Here is a 21,988-nt window from a genome sequence, read left to right on the forward strand (position 1 = left end):
ACTTCCGGGTGAATGTTACAACAACAATTTCAGTATCGTTCGCGTACTAATTCATTAATTTAAGTTGGTGGAAGATACATTTATAATTTTTTCTAACTCCCATTTTAGACATTTGGATCCCATTTTTTTCAATATCCTAAATTTTCCAAATGGAAAAAAGCGTCTGCGCAATAAACTACTACGCAGTTCAATTCCCCCAGAAAAAAAAACAGCGGAAAAAAAGATTCAGGGAAAGATGAGAATGATTTTTTGAGCTTAGTCGATATGTTTTGAAGGTTAGATTTTCTTGAGAGAAAGTGATATAAAATGTTTGCATTAGAAGGTTGTAAACGTGTGGAGTTTGGTGAAAATTTCAATTTTCAAGGCAACCCGCCGAATAGCTCTGTGAAAAGAGAAAGAGACGTTGTTATTAGAAAAAAAGTTCGAGGGTCCAAGTCCAATAGATTTGACCAAATTTTTGTGTCTAAATCATTTTGGTCAAATTTTTTCCCAGTACTGTGCAGGGCTACTGCGCTTTTGTCAGGATTTTTTCAAGCAATTCCAACAAGAATTGCGAAAAAAAAGTCTGAAAACTTAATGGGTTGTAGAAAAATGGCCAAATTAGCAAATGTTTTTGTTCAATTCTCAAACTTTAATGAACCGATTGGAATAATTTGAGACAAAACAACGACGTTTTTGCTGTTTTTCCCAAACCATAACCGTACTTAGTTTATTGGGTTTGCAAAAGTAAGTATGTAAGAAAATGTCAGTTCGGAGAATTCAAATTCCAGGAACCCTCCGCGCAGAAAAAAACTGTAACCAAAATTCACTTTCTTATCTTACAAGTAACGTTGAAAGATTCAACTAACCTTGTTTTAAGCAAAGTGGAACATAATGGAAGACTTTTTTGAGTCAAAAACCATTACTTTCGGACCTTGGGTAATCCTCCGCAATAAACCTCCAGAGTGATTCAAACTCTTTAGTAACCCGCCTCAGTGAGAAATTGTTACGGAAAACACCGAAGTGGTAAAGAGGAATCCTCCAAAGTAGAATTAGGTTTTTTCAAGTCATTTTGACACTGGCCGGAAAACTCTTTGAGGCAAAAGATTGAAATTTTGGCAGAACTCTCTGACTTAACTCTCCGAACTAATTAAATTTACTATTAACAGTGCTTAGCAAAGTTTTGGGGAACCCACCGAACTAACTCAGGTGTCTTAAACACGCTCCGAAGTAATGCTTTGAAGTATTTGGAAGTAAGCCCCTGAACAACCCTATTTAAAAAAGTAAGTCTTAACTTTCAAGCTCAAGTTCTAACCATAAGTTTTCCCCAAAACGCTTCCAATTTGCTACAGAATTCAGAAAAAATATTTCATCCAAGGCACTCCTCCGCAATTGATCTCACCAAAGGACTATCAAGTGTTCTGTTCCTTTTCACCGACAATAATAAATTAATATCTTATTCACTCTTCAACTCAACCCTCACAGAAGACACTTGTTTGGCTGGTCGAGTGACAACACTCTCTTTCAATTTGGATAAATGCCATTTGTTACAATGCCCTATGCAGTTAACCCTCGGAGATCATGAAGTGAGTGGAGTTATTGAAGAAAAGGATCTTGGGCTTATCGTGCAATGAATCTTTCTTGGGGTGCGCACATATCTTCTAAATGCTCTCAAGCCAAAAACACTTTCTTTCGCATCAAGCGAAATATCTCGTCCTCTCTCCACTCAAATCAAAAACCGAACTTGTATAGCTCTAGTTGCTCCAATTTTTACATTCGTTACCTGTCCGATTCGCGTCGAAAAGAGAAATATTGAGAAGTGTTGAAAAAACTCAAACGCGATGCACGAAGTGGATCTTGAGTTATCAAGACTTAACGTACGAAGAATGTCTACGCCAGTTGAACATCCTACCAACATCACGACATCTCTAAATTACTGATATTTTTTGTAATCTAGTGTTGTACAAAACAAGTGTGACTTCGACTGGACTTGGCACGTGAAGTTACAATGTAGCCGAGATCATTCAGAAATCAAAGTCACTTTGTCATCTACTCGCTTGAAATCTCAGCGCATTCACTTCTGGCATAGAAAACCTCGTCCTGTTAACTTCCTACCACCGACCATCAATCTCCTTGACCCAGCTGGTCTTAAAACAAAGCTCATCAAACTCTTCTGGGTTTTACTTCGAGACTCGCTACAATTCAGATGTCGTGTGTTCGTGGTGAATGAAGAGTTGATAATTTTTTTATAATCATAAAATAGCGCATATTTTGTGACAACTTTTGAAAGGCAGTGAAAATGTAATATAATACCTTTGTGACGCTGGATCACTACTTGATGAGCTTTGCGATCAATGGGAACATTGATTAGGCTGTCCGGGGGCTTTTGTGCGATGATAGCTGAACCGATTATGACAAAAAAAGACGGTGCTTAGCGTCTAAACGACGAAATTGATACAGAACGGAGAATTGGAATATTCCAGAAGACCCTGTTTTTCAAAATTTAGATATCTCCATTGCATTTCTCAGGAAAACTAAATTGCCATTTCAATCAGTTGCAACTTATCAGACACAGCAACCGCATAAAGACACGACAAATATTCGATCGAGAGTAGAAAAATATGGAAGATACACTGAAAGATATTGAAAAACAAGATTCCGAGCAGAGAAAGAGAGATGGTAACGACGTTATTTCTCGTGTATTTTCAATAATGAGAGTGGAAATGGAGGCCTAGCGCCCAGTAACTTTTTTTGAACAATTGATAACTCTTTCTAAGGCCGGAACGATCTAATTTAATTCAATAATGAGTCGTATCTTAGAACATCTATAAGGGATACGATATGTATCTATCACTTAAAATATCTGTACTTATGTTTTTCGAATCGTCTCATTTTCCGATTTTGTAGCATGTCAATTTTTTATTTTCGAATTTCATTTAGTTATTTTTAATTTAGCCATAAATTTGATTTAGGAACCATAGTTCAAATTTCTTTTCTTTGTTTCTGAACATTTCAAAAATAAATAATTATCGATAATAAATAATTGACTTGTTCCAAAATCGGAAAAAGAGAAAAGTCAAAAAACTAAGTTTAAACTTAAATTAATTAAAATATAAATTTAATAGAATATCTCAGAAGCTTAAGTTAGTTGGTTTAATCATGATGTAATTTTGGGGCAAATGTCAATTATGCAAACATTTGAATGGTTTGTTATTTTATATGGCCAGTTGTCTTAGAATATTTTTATGCTCGATGATCATTTTGTAAAACACTAACTCTTTTAAACCTGAAGATGCACAAATGTGCGAAAAATTTTGTAATTTACATCTATCTATTATATATTTAAATGCGGGCTTCACTATCTTGCCATGTTTAAGTTTTTTCAACGTATTATTTTTGCATGTTTAAGCTATATCGTATATTGCCATGGTCAAGTTTTTTTTCGATTTTCCAGTTTAATTTCGGTGTTTATTTCATAAAATTTGAAATTAGCAACCCAATAGTTGGATATTGTCAGAGGTTTGCCAGGTTTTGCGATTCTGGCCTCCATATATGAATAACCAAATCCTTTTGGTTTACGAGATAGGCAATTTTCGAGATTTTTCAAAAGTTTCTAGAAAATTTGATTTAAAGAAATTTCTCAATTATTGAATTTCTCACCCTGTAGTTGGGTGCTGTCAGGGTACTCTCAGGCGTTGCGAATCTGGCCTCCAAATTTCACTTCTCAAATCTCTGTAGTTTTCGAGATATGACGTTTTAAAAATTTAGATTTTAAAAATTTCCAAAACGTTGAAGTTGTCAATCTATTATATATTTAAATGCGGGGTTCACTATCTTGCCATGTTAAATTTTTTCAACGTATTATTTTTGCATGTTTAAGCTATAATATCGTATATTGCATTGGTTGAGTTTTTTTTCGATTTTCCAGTTTAATTTCGGTGTTTATTTCATAAAATTTGAAATTAGCAACCCAATAGTTGGATATTGTCAGAGTTTTGCCAGGTCTTGCGATTCTGGCCTCCATATATGAATAACCAAATCCTTTTAGTTTACGAGATAGGCAATTTTCGAGATTTTTCAAAAGTTTTTAGAAAATTTAATTTAAAGAAATTTCTCAATTTTTGAATTTCTCACCCTGTAGTTGGGTGCTGTCAGGGTACTCTCAGGCGTTGCAAATCTGGTCTCCAAATTTCACTTCTCAAATCTCTGTAGTTTTCGAGATATGACGTTTTAAAAATTTAGACTTTAAAAATTTCCAAAAAGTTGAAGATGTCAATGCTGTTGTTGGATATTGTGAGGGTACCCTCAAGGGTTGCGAGTCTTGCCTCTGATTATGGCTGCTCAAGTCTTCGGAGTTTTGGAGATATGACGACTTTTATGATTTTCTCCGAAATTTTCAAAAAACTTTTATGTTAAAAAATTCAAATTTTTGAACATCTCAATCCTTCGGAAAATTCAAATTACAAAACACTTCGTTAAAGTGAAATTCTCAATCATGTAGTTGTGTACTTTCAAAGATTGCGAATATTGCTATCAAAAAATATTTCTCAAATTTTGATAGTTTTCGAGATGTGAATACCTTTTTTTAAGGTGAGGTTTTTCAAAATTTGAATTTGCCAACGTCGTAGTTGGCTACTGTAAGAGTACTCTCAGGAGTTGCAAATCTTGCGTCCAAATGCGACTGCTCAATTGCTTTCAGTTTCCCAGATGTGACGTTTCTTAGTTCGTTTTAAATTATTCTAAGAACTTATATAAAACTTCACGAAATTTTATGGTTCTACAAAAATTTGTATAAGAAACTTGAATAAAAACCTCTGCAAAATTTGTAATTACGAATCCTGTAATTGGGTGCTGTCAGAGTTGTTGAAAATTCGAAGCACCGGAGGTGCGTTACACGCTAGTTTTTTTTTTAATTCGTAACTATAACTATGATTTTAGCCCTGCTTTAATAATAACTGCACTGTCTGGTCATCCGAAACCGAGCTAGGTGGTTACATTCATATGTAGACGAAAATTAAGAAAAATTTGTTTGGCCGATGGCCTAAAAGCAGTAGGACGATGGTCAGCCCTTGAAGAGACCAAAAGTTAACTGGTTAGGTATAGACGGCGAAAAACGCATAGAATAAAAGTGTCCGACGTCAGCCAGTCGTCAATAGAGACTTTTTCAGTTTTCTGTCGCTGTCTAATTTCTGGGCAAATGTTACCATTTTTTTGAAAAATTAAAAAAATTTAGCACTGTGAACTATGCTATTTTCTTGTTCAAAGTGTTTCCAATAAGCGTTTACTCCACACGAAAATATCATTTTAATGGTAGAATTTGGCATTTTCAGACTCGGAAAAAACGGGCATTTTCAGACCCGGAAAAAACTGGTAGGTGCTTCATGTTGGAGTGTAGCAACAAATTGAATATCTATGATTTGTAAAAAGAAAAACTGAAAAATTTTTCTCATGTGATTACAAATGTGAATTTTTGATGGGTGAATTTCTGAAATTTTGTTCGAATATTGTCTTTGAAACTTTTTTGAATATATGGTCTTCCTGTATGGAGATTGAAGATGCTCAAAAATTTTGCAAAAACAAGGTTAATTTACACTTTAAATGCACTTTAGCATCGCTGGAACTGCGGCAGCCAAAGCGGAGAGCACCGTAAAATAGTATAACTATAGTCAATGGTGGTAGCTTTTTAAACTGCTAGCTTCTGAGTTCAGGGTACAACAGGCAGTTTTTGTAAGCAGGCTTTTAAGAACCAATGTGACATTTTTGACTTAATTAGAGCGGTATAAATAAAAGTTGCTTCCGTCTTCGTTAAAATTTGTATATTTTCAGGTTTTCATGTCATTAAAATGTGGGAAAAATTGAATTCATATATCTTGGAGCAGATTTTTTGCTATTTGGACAGTTATGAGCTGTTTGTAGTTATTCCAAAAGTTTGTTATTCCTGGAAAAATAATCTGAAACTTTGCGTTTTACCCAGAGCCTTGATGCTTGGCATTGAGTCCACGGATTCTTCTGGTGATAGGAAACTGACGGATGAATGTCTGCACAAAATTCTCATTGAATTTGATTTATCTGAAATTGTCTATCTCGATTTATCGTATCAATTAAGCCTAAAAGACAGATCCATTTTGAATTTTTCGAATTATTGTCAGAATCTTAAATCGGTTAATTTGATGGGATGTTCAAGCTTGAATGATGTAAGCTTGAAATATCTGTCGTCTGTTCCCAATATACAATCTATCACTTTGGGTTTGTCAGAATTGACTGGAAGCTCGCTTCATTTTCTTTCTCGATTACCGAATCTGGAACATCTTCACTTAGAAAAGCTGTTTCGTCTGAGACAAGACTTTCTGGAGAATTTCATGACCGGCTACCCTTCACTTAAGGTGTTGATCATTCGTCAGTGTAAACTGATAACGCATGACTTTTTTCTTTTCCTCGTGGCGGAAACTGACATGCCTGTTCTAGAGGAATTAGTTCTCGACGGACTGATAGAGAACAAGGATAGGTATGTTGGTTTTTTAAGCGTCAATGTTTGTAATGACTCCTCTGGTGATTGTGTTATCTATATCTATACAAAATTCAAATGCGTGTGACGCGTATCTTGCCATGTTTAAGCGTTTTTTGCAACAGTTAAGGGCATAACGTATGTATGCGTGGATAAGCAATATCGTACATTGCAATGCGTAAGCACTTTTTTCGACTTTCCAGTTTGAATTGACGTTTGTTCAACCAGTTAAATGTTAGCAAAACAAATGTGGGATGCTGGCAAATTTTCCTTACCCAGGGGTTGCGAATTTGGTTAAAAAAATTTACAAAAACTTGAAATTCCCAACCGTAGTTGGGTGCTATCAGCGTATTCTCAACGATTGTGAACGTTTGTTAGTTTTCGATATCAGACTTTTTTACTGGTTTTTCAAAAAAACTTTCAGAAATCTTAAATTTAAAATTTTTTGTCAAATTTGCAACACTATTTGGGGTATGTCAGAAAACTGTCCGGACTCCCCAAGGGGTTGCAAATTTGGCCTCCAATTTTGAATGCCCAAATACTTTTAGTTAAAGAGATATGACGATTTTTGTGATTTTTTCAAAAATTTTCTGAGAACTCAAATTTTAAAATAATATACAAAAAACTTGAAGTTCTCAACCCTGTAGTTGGGTGCTGTCAGAGTACTATTAAGGATTGCGAATCTTGCCTCCAAATATTACTGCTCAAATCCTCGTGGTTTTCGAGAAAAGACGTTTTTTGTGATTTTATCAAAAAATTTTGAAAACTTAATTTTTCTTCAAAATCTGAAATTCCCAACCCTGTAGATGGGTCCTGTCTGATAATCCTCAAGGATTACGAATTTTGTCTTCCAATTTGACTGCTCATTTCTTTGTAAATTTCGAGATATGACGTTTTTGCGGTTTCAAAAAATTTTCAGAAAACTAAAATTTAGTTTTTTCTTCTTCAATTTTTAAAATTCCCAACGCATTAGTAGGGGGCTGCCAGAGTACTCGAGAAGGTTGCGAATCTTGCCGCAACTTATGACTTTTGGTGATTTCGAGATATGACTTTTTTGCGAGTGTTCAAAAAAATTTTCAGAAAATCTAAATTTAATTTTTTTTCTCAAATTTTGGAATTCGCAGACCATTAGTTGGGGGCTGCCAGAATACTCGAGGAGATTGCGGATCTCGCCGCCTCATATGACTTCTCAGGACTTTCTGTTTTTCGAGATGTGACGTTTTTTCCATATGGTTTTTTTAATGGTTTTTTTTTGAAACTTCAAGGTAAAAAGTTTTCTCTAAATTTGAAATTCCTAACCCTGTAGCTGGTTAATGTAGAGTAATGTCAGGATTTGCAAAATTAACGTCCAAATGCGACTGTTCAAATGCTTTTAGTCTCCAATGTGGTAGAAAAACTTATCAGCATTTGAAATTGCGAACCTCGTTATTGGGCAGTGTCAGAGTACAATCAAATGTTTTAGGTATTTTTTCAATATATGTGATTTTATGAGTTCTCAATTATTCGAAGCACCGGAGGCCTTAAAATTTTTACTGGCCTTAATCATTGGCCCTGTCGTGCTTTTTTTCTAACAGAACAAGCTGCTATAAACATATTTTGAAGTTCGGGTTTTCTAGCATCTATTTGTGTTAACTAAAGCACTGTATACCCTTGCGATAAGTAAGGGTATTGCCATCGGGTACCAGACTTTTCCCCCATAAATAACTGTGTTCACAGAATGGTCAATTTTCTAGGAATGGAAATTTCAAGTAATGCTAAATTTCTTGAAAATTCAAAAAAAGCTATTGAGGTTGTAAATATGTTGGTGGTTTACGGGGTCAAATTTTTCAAAGAGTCGCGGAAATTTCTTTTTCGGGTTTGTTGTTTTCGCGTGTTTTTCATCGGTTCAATTTCCGTTTTTTAATTGAATTTATATTATCTTGTACTGTTTGTTATCGGCTGACTTTGTAAAGCATTGGTGTTGTTTTGATTGAACAGTGTTCTCCTATAGTCAAAAGTTCTGTAAATTGTAGTTTTTCCAAATCTGATTTTTAATGTTTTTGTGAAGAGTTTTTTTCGATTGAGCAGTTTCGGCTTTTTTTTATTGCATAATCATTTTTTATTTCGTTGTTTCGAAATCAACTTCTTCACTGATTTTCAAGAAACTGGCTTTTTGAAAGAATGGCTCTTACATTGTCTGTTTGCATACTTTCATAGTCTCTTTTAACCTTACTTCACCTTCAAAGGCCTTCGAAAACCTAAACGTGGGAATTTTTTGGCTTATTTTCTTGGATTTTTTTCTGCTTAGCGGGCGAAATCTGAGATTAAGATTTCAATAGTAAAATAGGTATGGTAACCTCTTCTTTATAAGCCCCTGCGTTCTAATTCCGAAAGAAAAAATTGTGGCCTCGAAAAAGACCACAACATTGACAGTTGTTTTGACAGTTCGGTCAGAAAATCTTTTGACAGTTCGGTCAGATTTTTTTGAAATTCCTCATTTTTCTCAAAATCTATCATATCATATATTGAATTAGGGGTGTAATCGAAAAAGCAGGTTGTGGGAATTCTTTCGGTGTAAGCAGCTATTCCCCAATTTATATAGTAAGTTAGTTTTCGAAAATGGCAAATTAATCTGAGTTTTGATCGTTTTTCGGAAACTTTGTTAGGTTTATCGATAACTAAAATGCTAAATCTGATCAAAAATTTAATATAAATAAAATTTAATGTAAATAAAATTTGATATAAATTCAAATAATTGTAAATAAATTATGACGAAGTGCCTTATTTATATATTTGTCCTAAGCGAGTTTGCCCTATTTTTTGTAACCGCCCTGGGAAAAGTCATATTTTTTAAACTTTTTTGTAGAAAATAGCTGTAGCCTTCGAAAAAAAAACTTATTCATTTTTGAAACCGTTCTCAAGCACCAACCTTTCTGCGAAGTCTGAGATTGAGGGGTCAGTCGAAGAAACAGGTGGCGACAATTTTCTATTTTTTCTGACTAAGCGGCTTTCTGTTTTTGTATTGCAAGTGAGTACAACATAGTGTGGATAGCAGTGTTTTGCAACGGTATTCTAGACTTTTTCCCGTCAATAAGCTTGTTCACGAAATTCATCTTCTGGTCCCATCTATGTTACAGATTTAGTTTGAGCTTGGTTTAGGTTTTGAAGATCGCTCCTTTTCGAAATTTGCTGGTTGTAATTTTACCAACTCGATTCTTTTTAATTTCGTTTTTTAGACTGCAACCAAGTACTTTTTTCCGGTAAGTAACTTGGACTTAATTCATAAAATGGTCAAAGTTAAAATTGGTAAATTTAGGTTTAGTTCATAATAAATTCAAATTTTGCTGTGGAGGTAACGAATGCGCCTGGTAGGGCAAAGGTGCTGGGTTGGAATCTGACAGGAACTTTTTTCGAACCGGAAATATTCTTTTCAGAAAAAATGTCGGCTTATTTTTAATCTGCTTTAATTACCACATCATAGAAATGTTGTTTTTTGCTGTACACAATTTACATCGTAGTTGCTTTTAGTGTTTTGTTTTACTTCGGCTGTTTGTAATTTTGCAAACAATGACTTCGTATATTCTCTTTCAATATTATATCGGTTCAGTGGCCTTAAATTGCTTCGTTTGATGAGCGAGAGAAATTTTTGTGTGCGTGCATGTAATTTTAGGGGGCGCAGGGCTCGAAAACTTTTTATTGGTTTTTAAGTCTTTCAGTTTTTAGGTTTATGCATGTCTTCTCAGATATTTTCAGCTTTTTTACCGCATACTAAATTTTCGTCGATCTTAATTTGACCTTCCATTGTCTCGGAATATATATATTTTTTCAAAACTGGCACTATTCATTTTGATAGATCTATTTTCTCAAAATTTTTTATTTAGAGGCTCTGTTGTTTTGTATAGTAAGTGGTGCAAAGCTCCGCTTCGCCTCTGCGTTAAGGCTATATCGAGCTACCAGTGCATGCTGTTGAGTGTGTTAGCACAGATCTGTGTCATCTAGTCTACTGTTAACACAAGCAATGCTTGTTATAAGATCAGTTCACTTTTTTCCACACTAAGTTCCACTATTCTGTGTCTACAACATTAGAAGAAAGTAGTGTTATACGGTCAGTCCATGTTTTTGAATCCAATTCGCATTTTAAGGGCAACGTATCCGTTAATACCTGTCTTCTGCCAATAGATAATTTACGCGAAATCTGATTTATGCCAGACGCGCAATGACTAAGAACTATTGTGGTTTAGTTCAAAAACGAATGAAAACTCTTGGCGTGTGCTTCTATACTATAAAACTAATCTGAGTGACCGCTAAGCAGCATAGTCTCGAAGAGATGCCCTAATATGCACCATAAACTATCAAGTTTTGTCCAGTTCAACTGCTTGGGACACTGTCTGGCTTCTGTGTCGCATACAAAGCAACTATCATCGCCAAATCGATTCTGCTAATTACATGTTTTCTTTCCGAAAAATTCACATATTGCTGTAAGAAAGCAACCGCGCGCCAAGTTGAACAGTTCATTTCTATCGATTATATGCTGCGCATCCCGTTGCTGGTTTGCTTCACGGCTTATACGAGAAAGCTAGAACAGCAGAGAGTATGTGTTTGTGGATACTACCGTCTGATGTCAATTATAACGATCGTTCACTGAACTGTCCCAATTACCAAGGTACGCAAGTACAACAGATTACAGCCCGGGTCACGGCGATAAAAACGTTTTACCTCAGTATCATGAAGACCCAAGACAGAACTATAAGATCTGGAATTTTTTCTGAACATCACGACTCGTCAAACAAAATCATGCCCTCGAACGACATCACACACCCTAACATTTGAAAACCCAAAAAACTTACGTTTATTCTGGCTTCACTTCATAAACAAGTGTACCGAAACCAACTTATATACTTAGAGACTCGTGAGCAGATACTGTCAATGAATTATTCAACTGCCATGATTTGTGTATAAAGGGTTCTCGTCCGCTCAATCTTGTCGTAAGTCCGTATATTATTATTGTCACATTCTACGCAATGCCTTCAAGCTTGTCAAGGCTGTCATTTCTAGTGGTGCAACATTCGTTTGAAAATAGCTTTCGAATGTTGGCCAAAAATTTTCGAACCTTCGGTATTTCTTTGGGCTTTTTAGTTTTCTTTTAAAAATTGAAAATCATATTTAATTGAAAATAATCCAATTTTGATGCAGAATATTTTGCGTGTTAACACGATCTGCATTAATTGTTTCAATTTTCTTGATAAAAACGCATCCAGCAGTGCTGAAAACAAGCTCAGACGGTACTCGAAAAAAGTATGCAGAAAATTTTCCTCGACATAGTAGTTAGTCTTGGATACTGAGAGTAAACAACACAGTAACACGTAGGTCAAATAGGACCAAATAGTTGCGAGAGCCTTTAAAGGTTTTTCCTCGAACGACCATTCGATTGCACGGCAAGTCAGTTCTGAGCAAGCAATAAATGCACATTTATATCATGCGTCTTCAACCTCGCCACAAATGACTTAGATGTACACTCACTATCGAATTTGTTCAACTGGTACTACAACTGCGACTATGACTCGTTATGGCTGCTCAAATGTGCTTGTTGAAGCAGAACCACGAACACACGTTGCACAGAACTAAAACTTTTTGTCCTCTACCACTCTCCAATCTGATGAGAGATGTTTTATGCAACTTAACTGGACTAAAGGCAGACTCCTCAAACTGTTCTGGTCTTCTTTCCAGTTAAACTCTATATTGCAATGCTTAGGAAAGTTTTTCGATCTCCCAGTTTATGAATGCTAGCCCAATTGTAAGGATCTCGGTACGTTGCCAGCATGAGAAGGGTGGAGGGTAGTGTAGTGTAGCGTGTATATGGTATTCTTCCAACTATATCTATCTATACATTATATAACGAGCGTTTCACTTGGCACATTTTCAGAAAACCCTATGTTGACTGGTTAATATTCCAAATTATTGCAAGGGTCTAAATATTTACCGAAGTCGACGGTTTAAAGTCTGTTCGAGTGTGAATGATTTAACTCTTTTTTTTTCTCTATTTGCCACGCAAACTTTCAATGTTTTTGTTTCATTGTTTATTTCACCCAACTTTAAATTGATATTTCGTTGTTTTTATCATCTTATGGTGAGATTATTTCAGGTTACGCTTAGGGGTTCCTAACTTGGCGTCCAAATATTACTGCTCACATCATTTTGATTTCTGTGAACTAGCATGTTTTGTAATTTTACTTATTTTTTCAAAAGTTTATTAAACGTGAAGTTCTCAATTTTATGGTGGGGTGCTGTCAGGGTCACAAATCTGGCGTGGAAAAGTTATTATCCCAGTCCTTCCTTTTGGTTTCCGAGATGGCGTTTTTTATACTTTCATTTTTTTCAAAGTTTTGTTTTCAAAAAACTAACAGAACTTAAAATTATCGACCCTATGGTGTGTTAGGGTCAATGTACACTCAGGGATTGCATACTTACCCATCCAATCAGTTAGTTTTCCGAGTTATGGCGTTATTTTTTCAATTGTTTTCAAAAAATTTCGATTAAAAAAAAAGAACTTGAAATTCTCAACCCTGTAGTTGTATTCTGTCAGATTACTTTCAGGGTTTGGAAATCTGGCCTCTAAATGTTTTTGCTCAAACCCTTTTAATTTCCTGGATATGGCCTTTTTTCATTTTTTTTTTCAAAAATTTATATCTAAATGAAACTAACAGAACTTGAAGTTCTCAACCCTATGGTGGGGTGCTGTCATGGTACACTTTGGGGTTGCGAATCTGCCCTTTTTAGTTAAAAAAACTAAAATTTTTGATTTAAGAAAACAAACAAACAATTTGATTTTTTTCACTTCTTTGAGGGGAAAGTTTTGTCGTGATATATTGAGGATGCATCCTCTTATGGTTTTCGAGACATTGCGTTTTGATGATTTTTCCTGTTGTTTTTCAAAAACTGGTTTAAAAATTAACAACTTGAAAATCTCGACCCTATGCTGGGCTGCTCTCAGGGTAGACTCGGGGTTGCAAATCTGGACTCCACATTTTATTGCATAAATCATTTTGGTTTCCTAGATAGGCAATTTTTAATGATTTTTTTTTTCAAAAAAAAAACAGATTAAAAAAATGAACTTTTTTGATTAATGCTGTCAGGGCACTCCTAGCGGTTGCTAGTTTGCGCATCTTTCAATTTCTTAATTTAAGTGTCCGAGGTCTTAAGTTATTTTGTTTTGATTGTCATTTAAGCGTGAGGGCTGTTCCCGATCTGACTGCCGAGCAGGAGGCACTTCGCTATCTCAGCTTGAGACGACTGGGCCTGTTTAATCTAACATGGCTAAATGATCTATACCTGACAGCCTTTCTGAGGAACTGCAACTTGAGTCGACTCTCTCATTTCCAGCTGATACGGTGCAACCCGTTGATGCTGTGGGCAGTTCAAATGCTTTTGTCTGCTCCAAATGTTCTAGGTTAGTTTTCTGTAGAGTGGATGAGCAAAGTCCAATTAGTATTGACCATAAAACAAAATCGCTTGAAGTGAACTAAACTTGCCAATTATCCGTTCTGCGCAAAGTACTGAATATTTATTTAGAGTCGATGAACGTAGTTCGGACTCTTATATAGGTCGTGATATTTTTTTTTTAGTTTTTTTTTTTCAGGAAAAGTCTTATCTTAATGCTCTTATAACAAAAGAACTGCATTCATACTTATAAAAGCACATATGAATGACCTTAGGTGTATATATAATTTTTGAGTTTAGTTCAAGTTCATTTGCTAGATGGTAGGCAAAATGCACTCTCCAGTTGTCAAAGCTGAAATGGCGCAAAAAATGTGATCGATTTCTCTCGACAGTGAAATTTACTTTTCAGATTATTAGAATTTACTTTTAGAATTTACCGATGAAAAAATTTCCCTAATAACTCAGTTTTCTCAAATTGGGTTAGTTTTATCAAAATAGTTCCAATTATGAATTGCTCGTGAAATTCAAAGAACTTAAAAAATTTAAGGGTACGTCAGGCAAAAATGGATATCTCAAAATAGTACAAAGGGTCGGCAGGGGGTCGAATCCCTGAGAGGGGCGTCCGCGAACCCCTCCTCCACCCCCACCCCAAATCCGCTACTGATTCAGACATTGAAAATATTTGTAACTGAAATAGTTTTTTTTCTACTTGCAACCTTTTTCAACCAAGGAGCGTAGATGTCATTAGGTTACTAAATTTATCATCAGTTTTGATTTTAATAGTTGTCTTTTCTGCATTGTATAAAAACTAACAATAATTGGATAGGGAAACTGGGTTTCAGTTGTAGGTATTCGTTTCAGCATTCGTCATTGAAGGCAATCAGGTCATATCGGATCGGGATCTCCTAGATGCCATGTTCAGTAATAGAGGCGGCATATTCAGAAACTGCTGTAACATCTCAGACCAGATCCAGCGGCAGATGGCAAGATCTAATCCGAATATCAAATTCGAAAATCGTCCAGTTCTTGCAATCGCTTATCACCCCGAGTTGTAAAAATTGAAAAACTATGAACTAATATTCTAATGTGATTTGCCTTGTAGTGCTCTTTAGCAATCTTCTAATTTAGATTATTTCAGACCAGGTGCGGATCTAGGATTTTCTCGGGGGCGGATTTTCAAAAAATTTTATCGAATTTTTTTTTAGGTTGGCAAAATTGATTTTCCGAGTCTTTCCCAAAGCAGTAACTAGGCCGTTTTGGCCAAATTTTTTGCGCCGCAATCAAAATTTTGAAGGAAAAAGCTTTTCAGGCCCTTTTTCGAACATTTTGACCAAAATATTGCATTTTTTGGCGCGCGCTTCCCCCTCATAATTATTTATTATTGACGCCAAAGGCAACTTGAGAAAAATTTTAGGGTCAGTTATCCAAAAATGGATATCTCAAAATAATACAATTGGGGGACCGTTTGGGTCGGCAGGGGAAGCATCCCCTAAATCCGCTACTAATTCTGACATTGAAAATATTTGTAAATGAGATAGTTTATTGTAATTGGCAACATTTTTTCAACCAAGGAGCGTAGATACATCAATTTACTAAAATATAAAGCTGTTATAAAACTTAAGCTATTTCATAAACCTCACTCAATCTTGTCGAAGCTGAAGTTCGAATAGCGAAAAAAAAAAGAAAGAAAAAGAGCGGGGATATTTGGGAATATTTGAAACGAAGAGTTTTCCTATTTAAATAATTGATCAGTTCATGCAAACGATAAAAAAACAAGAGCTCTCTTACAGCAGTTTATCTGTGTAAATCTGAGATTTTTGTACGGCTAGCAAGATTTTCACATAATAGTCTCAGTCAACGAGCAAGCTGACATCTAGGTAGCTTGAATCGAGAAAGCTAGATGTTCGGCGATTTTCTTGGCAACGGGTATCGCTGCATGCTTATGTTGGCGTATGTTTCTTCTTGTCAGATTATACCAAAGAAAGATGCAAATACAGCAAACAGCTATTGGAATTAGAAAAAGAGCCAGAGTACTTTGTTGGAGCCGCCATTCGAATTAGGGCGTGTATTCTTAAAGACAATTTTGATGCAGATGAAGAATCCTTGACGCGGCATAAAATTGAGCAGAAAAAACTAACCTACCAAATCTGAGATTTTTTGGCTTCAATTAAAAGCAAATTTGGTAAGCTGCCCTCCATAAGCGTCTACGCCCAAACTTTTTTGAGCATAAAAATATCGGAAGAGTGAAATTTTTGATATTTTGGACCGTTATTTAAGTCTTTGTATTTTCTCGAAAAATAATCTCAGAAATAAAACAGAATTTGTTGGTTCAATGGATATACCGGATAGTGATAAGCACCACTGCGTTAGCGGTCACTCGCAATTTTTTTAAAGGTAATCATCCTCGGAAAAGACGTTTTAAAAAATTGTTAACCGATTTTTGAAACTTGGACTTTCAGGAGAACTACTCTTCCAAACCTGCGTTTTTCAGTTCAATCGAAATAACAGTTAATGTGTATTTCTTCTGCATAAACGGCTGCGTGAAAATGTTTTAAAACATGAAGCCAGGATTCTCGGAATTGTCAACTATCTGATTTGTTGAACCATTTTTCTGGACTTTTCTCGTTAACTATCCTGATAAATCTGATATCATAGGTTAAATCGACACAACAGGTTGTTGGAAGCTAGCTTTTGTAATATGATATGCCCAGTTTCTTTTTAAAAAATTATTGTTTCCAAACTAGTGAAATTTTTAAAACCTCGACCGTTTTTTGGAATTTAGCAACTTTACTCGAATATTACAATGTCAATTCTCAGAATAAGCGTTTAATCGAGGAACTCGATGTTGAGAATCTTCACTAATGTACTGACTGCGGCCTGCTTTTCGCAAAAAAAATATACGAATTTAAAAAAGTCACATTTTTGAACTGACCGTTTTTTAGAAACAGTTTGAGTTTTCTTAAAACTGCCCTATCAAATCTGAGATTAAAAATTCAAGCGAAATAAGTGTGTTGTAGAAGTGTGTATTTTTTACTTTTTCTTAGAGAAATGTTATGACTTAGGAAGCATTCTAAAATCTCAAACATTTGCACTCTTCCCATTATTTTAAATAGAGAAACAACTAAGTTTCTCCCTGAAAAATTTCGCTATCTTAGCTTGATTCGACTAGGCCTGTTTATTCTAACATGGTTAAATCATCTAGGAACTGCGACTTGAGTCGACTCAAAGCTTTTCTATACTCCAATTAATCAAGGTTAGTTTTTTTTTGTTGCAGAGCAAGTAATTGAACGTGTTGGAGTCTCACTTAGAAAGTCTCACTTAGATATAATTAGTGGTACTGAATCTTTCGAAATGAAGTGAACTTGACAATTATCCGTTCTGGGCAAATTGGTGAAAATTTAACATGATGCAATAAAAACTTATGCATTAAAAACTGTTTCACAAGGTTTTAATGGTTGTCTTAATAGTCGACATTTTCGCTCTGTGTAAAAAGTAACAAAAACTGGATAGGAAAACTAGGTTTAAGCTGCAAGCATTTGTTTCAGCATTTGTCATTGAAGGGAATCATATAGAGATCTCCTAGAGGCTATGTTCAGTAATAGAGGTGGCATACGCCGAAACTGCTGTAACATCTCAGACCAGATCCAGCGGACGATGGAAAGATCTAATCAGAATATCAATTGGGAAAATTGTTCAGTTCTTGCAATCGCGTATTACCCAAAATCGTTGTAATAAAATACTATGAACTAATTTTCTAATATGATTGGCCTTGTAATACTTTTAAAACTCTATGAAATTAGATTAGTAATTCGGATAAGAAAGTTTGTAAATGAGGTTTTTTTACTATAATTGACAGCAATTTCAAGAGTAATTAGTTTGCTCAAGCTTAATTGTGAATTATTGCAGTTTGAAGGATGAGTCTTTTCAAATTCAGTTCATTTCCATTGCTGGAAAGAAGACAAACTCCACTATAGAACAGCAAAAAAGTCAAGGTCACGAAAACCTAAAGTAAACTTAATTAAAAGATTTCCCACCTATAGAATTTCAAAGTGTTTTTAGGCCATCTTTGTTCTTAATTCGATGGCTGAGATTTTTTCAAAAACAGTTTTTTTTTGTTTCTTTGCGTTCATTGCTCTTTTTCCCCTGTTAGTTAACTATGTTTCAACCAAGGAGCGTTTGTTCTTTATAATTAAATATTTTTGTATGGATTTTAAGCAACGCTCTATAAAATTAACACATAAAATAGTGTTTTGATTATCTCAAAGCGTGAAACACGTAGAAAAAGTCTATTGAACCTATAAAGCACTATTGTCAAAAAGACGAAGTTTGCAAAGCAGAAGACATTGGATGTTCGGGAATTTCCATTTCAGTTGTGTCGGCTGGATGCATCAGATGTGTATTTTTGTTTCTTTTGTGTTTACGCCGGACGAAGAAAACAATGCCGCCGATACAGACAGCTGCTACTGGGATGAGAAGAAGAAGAAGAAGCCAGAGCAGGTTTTTTGAATTCTAAAAAACGTCACAGCTCAGATAAGAAACAATTGCGTCTGCCTAAACCCGAGCTTTCAAGTTTTTCCAGAATCAGTTTTTAAACGACGCTACTTTTCGTCCATCGACAACTAATCATCTAAAGTTAGGGGCATTTTTCTAAATTAAGAAGAGCCGAAGCTTGAAGTAGGATTAATTTCATACTTATTATGCTAAACCTTAGGTAACATCGCTGAGGCAAAAGTTACTGATTGTCGTGTTGGCGGCTTGACGTTTGGTTTTTCAAATTTACTTCGAAATCGTTTGATAAAAGAAAGGAATTCTATTTCTCCAATAAAAAAATCAATAGTGAGCTTTAAATTTAAGGTTTCAGGGTGATTTCAAAAAATTTAGCATTTGATACAGTTTTGATACGGTCTGATTCAGGCGCGGATCTAGGAATTTCTCGGGAGGGGAATTTTCAAAAAAATCCCAATAAAGACCCTAATTTGACATAATTTTCTGCACCGCAGGCAATTTTTTGAAAAAAAGGCCAAAAGAGGCGTTTTTGGCACTTTTTGGAAAGTTCGACAAAAAAAATCGCGTTTTTTCGACCCAAACCCCCCCCCCCCCCACTCAAAATTAGGATAGATTGGCGCCAAAGACGCCTTCAGAAAAATTTTAAGGTCAGTCAGCCAAAAGTAGATGCGATGCTCAGAATAGTACAAAAGGGGGACCCTTCGGGTCGGCAGGGGGTGGAATCCCTGAAGGGGGTTGCGATTAAGTACTGTTTGTCCAATCACAATTAATTTATGCATTTCAAACGTTCAATTTACTATACATATAATGAACAATTTTTCCAGCTATGGCTTAGACAAAAATTGCCTTGTAAACCATTTTAACGAAAAAATTAATTCTTATAGTACTGATTCTTTGAATTTATGCTAAAATTATTATAAGTATTGAAGGTTTTGTTCTACGCCATCTTCAGTTTCCCTGCCACCACGCAAAAAAGCTGTGTACGTTCCGCGTAAGCAAAACTAAGATTGCAATTAGTTATACCCAAATTTTATACCGGTTTTGTTTTTGTAAAGAATCAATTGTAAGCAACGGAATTCAAAATTGAAATTTTATACTATAACTATTTTGTGCAGTTCAAAAAAACTATCGTTTAAAGATTTGTATGCAATCTGTATAAAATCAATTAGATACTCTGAAAATCAGGCTATACTGTCTGCAAGTGGCTCGATTTCTTATCTGTAAAATATATGTATTTAATCTGATTAAAACTAGTATATAATATGTATCACATATGTATGAGAGCTGTCGATCAACATCTCAAGTAACCATCACAATGCGTTAGTTTATTTATCATTCAGTCGTAATTCAAAAAGTTTATAGTTAAATTTTCCATTTTATACTGAAATTTTTTGGTGAGTGAATGAAAAGTTTTGATACGATTTTGAAGCTTTGTTCTACCCTATTTTTCATTTTTTTTTCAATTTGGTTTTGAAGGAAAAGGCTGATAAAGTCATTATAAAGTCAGCGTTTTGAACGTATACTGTTTGTATATCATCTGTATACAATAAGTGTAACTTGTATACAATAAGTTTAATCCGATGAAGTAAACATCCTTCACCCCCCCCCCCCCCCCCAATAGACCACACGTAAATATCCTCCACCCCAGCGTTGAATTCAAATTGAATATAATTTTGCTTGCCATAATCGATTGAAAACTTCGTTTTACCGATGCGGTTTTTTGAGCAATATAGAAAATTTTCTTTTACCTTATAAAACTGACTGGTTCATACCCTCTGTGCTTTTTGCATGGCCAGTGACTAGTTCTTAGCTACAATATAGCGCCATTTTCTTACGTTTGAGAGGAGAAGTGTTTTCGTTTTTGTGAAATTTACTTTTTTTTTAAAAACAAAAATCTGTTCGAAGTTAGACATGCTTCATTTTCAACCATTAGTTGCTTCATGCTGCCGTCGATTGGCATTTAGGTAAACCATCTGCTTAAAATAGTTATATTTTCAGTGTTTAAAAAACTAGATAGAATTGTAAAGAGGGTTTGAATAGATAGTGTTAAAAAAACTAAGAATTCGAAAAGAAAAAAAAAACAACAAAAAAGAGAATGTTAAGCCGCAAAAAAATAAGAGACTTTGGGCTCAATTTTTTGGTTAACCATCTGCTTGAAATTTTATAGCTCTGAGTTCCAAGGTCTCTTATTTTTTTGCGGCTTAACATTCTCTTTATTTGTTGTTTTTCTTTTGGAATTCTTAGTTTTTTTAACACTATCTATTCAAATCCTCTCTCATTTTCTATCTAGTTTTTCAAACACTGAAACTGTAACTATTAAGCTTTCATTCTTTTGCCGATTTTTTTAGCTGCTTGATGCTTGATTTTGATTAAATTTGTGTGGGTTTCCAAAGGGGGATATTCAGTTATGTTCTTAAAATTAAGTATGTAGGCTTTTTTTAAACTGTTCTCCTAATCAATTTGTTTAATCAGTTGAATGCGACAGTTTAATTTTTCGACTAACCGGAAATGGGTGTTAATGCTATCGGTTTAGTTCTAGTTGTACTTTTTATGTCGTTTTGATTTTCGTTGTCATTTAAATTTTGTTATCATTTAAATTGATTCTAAATCTGTCGGTTTAGTTCTAAATTTTGATTTCACATATTGTCATGACTTTATGATTGTTGTGGTAATGGTCAAGTACGAAGTCAATGGCTTATAAAAACTAGCGCTGTAAAACGTTTTAAAAATCTTTCACGTGAAGTTGCATAACTTCAAAAATTTAAATCTGTCAGTTCCTGAAGATTTTTAATTTTTTTTTGTTCAATGTTCTCAAATTTTGTTGTCCTGATAAATTCGTTTAATCTAAACACGTTTTTTCAACTTGTAGGAAGTCGATTTTAATGCTGTCGGTTTAGTTCCAAAAGTTGTTTTCAAGTTTTGTCATGACTTTAAATTTGTTGTGGCAGTGGTTTAGTACGAAATCAATGACGTTAAAACCCAGCTGTGTGAAACACTTTAGAAAAAATTTTACGTTAAGTTGCATAACTTCAAAAAATTAAATATGAGTTCTCGAAGAATTTGAATTTTTTTTTGTTTTTTTGTTAAATTTTTTATCACCCCGTGGAATCCATAAAACTCAAATTGCCAATTCTTGACAACGTTGTCTATGTGTTTTGAAAATTTGTTTCATCATCGAATTCGGTTCTAAACAGTTAATTTATGTGTACTCATTTTATTTTTTCCATTTGATATTAAGTAATATAGGTAATTTTTCCTCTACTGGTAAAACTATTGGATAGAAAAGCAAACGTCTTGAAACTTGGAAAAAAACGCCGTTTTATTGATTGCAAAAAAAGAGTAATTTTGCTGTATCGATGTAAGTATAATCAAAAGTCATTTTGATTTATTCCTGTAGTTTGTAAGTTTTCAAGCGCTTTTCCTTCCTTTCTTAATAAAATTCTATTCAGGTTCTGCCATAAAAACACAACTACTTTATATCGGAACTTGTAGCATCCTATCTTTGCCTATGATTGATTGTTCAAAGAGTAAAATTTAGACATTTTTAGCAAAACAAGATCAGATTTTTAAAATGAAAATGGT

General features: G+C 34.6%; 2 protein-coding genes across 2 annotated transcripts in view; one reads left to right on the forward strand and one right to left on the reverse strand.

Annotated features, from left to right (window-relative positions):
- The first annotated feature begins 5,809 nt into the window (after window positions 1-5,809).
- LOC134839502 (uncharacterized) lies at window positions 5,810-15,202 on the forward strand. Its single transcript, XM_063855079.1, has 3 exons — window positions 5,810-6,484; window positions 13,690-13,910; window positions 14,762-15,202. Exons 1-3 carry the CDS (start codon window positions 5,823-5,825, stop codon window positions 14,953-14,955), a joined length of 1,077 nt encoding a protein of 358 aa, XP_063711149.1. The 5' UTR covers window positions 5,810-5,822; the 3' UTR covers window positions 14,956-15,202.
- Window positions 15,203-17,739: 2,537 nt separating this feature from the next.
- The window catches only part of LOC134839184 (uncharacterized), a 45,533-nt gene continuing 41,284 nt past the window's right edge, over window positions 17,740-21,988 (reverse strand). The window contains exon 5 of the mRNA XM_063854652.1: window positions 17,740-18,409. Within this exon, the coding sequence (XP_063710722.1) occupies window positions 18,212-18,409 (198 nt within the window). The 3' untranslated portion in view covers window positions 17,740-18,211. The remainder of the gene's footprint in view (window positions 18,410-21,988) is intronic.

This window comes from Symsagittifera roscoffensis, chromosome 2 (genome assembly GCF_963678635.1).
Source record: "Symsagittifera roscoffensis chromosome 2, txSymRosc1.1, whole genome shotgun sequence".
In the NCBI taxonomy this organism is placed as follows: domain Eukaryota; kingdom Metazoa; phylum Xenacoelomorpha; order Acoela; family Convolutidae; genus Symsagittifera; species Symsagittifera roscoffensis.

What these genes read in the sequence shown, in the direction of transcription:
- LOC134839502 (XM_063855079.1), top strand. Translation starts at nt 5,823, where the DNA reads ATGTGGGAAAAATTGAATTCATATATCTTGGAGCAGATTTTTTGCTAT. An exon ending in CTGATAGAGAACAAGGATAG is followed by an intron (nt 6,485 to 13,689) that starts GTATGTTGGTTT and finishes TTGTCATTTAAG; the next exon opens with CGTGAGGGCTGTTCCCGATC. An exon ending in GTCTGCTCCAAATGTTCTAG is followed by an intron (nt 13,911 to 14,761) that starts GTTAGTTTTCTG and finishes TATTCGTTTCAG; the next exon opens with CATTCGTCATTGAAGGCAAT.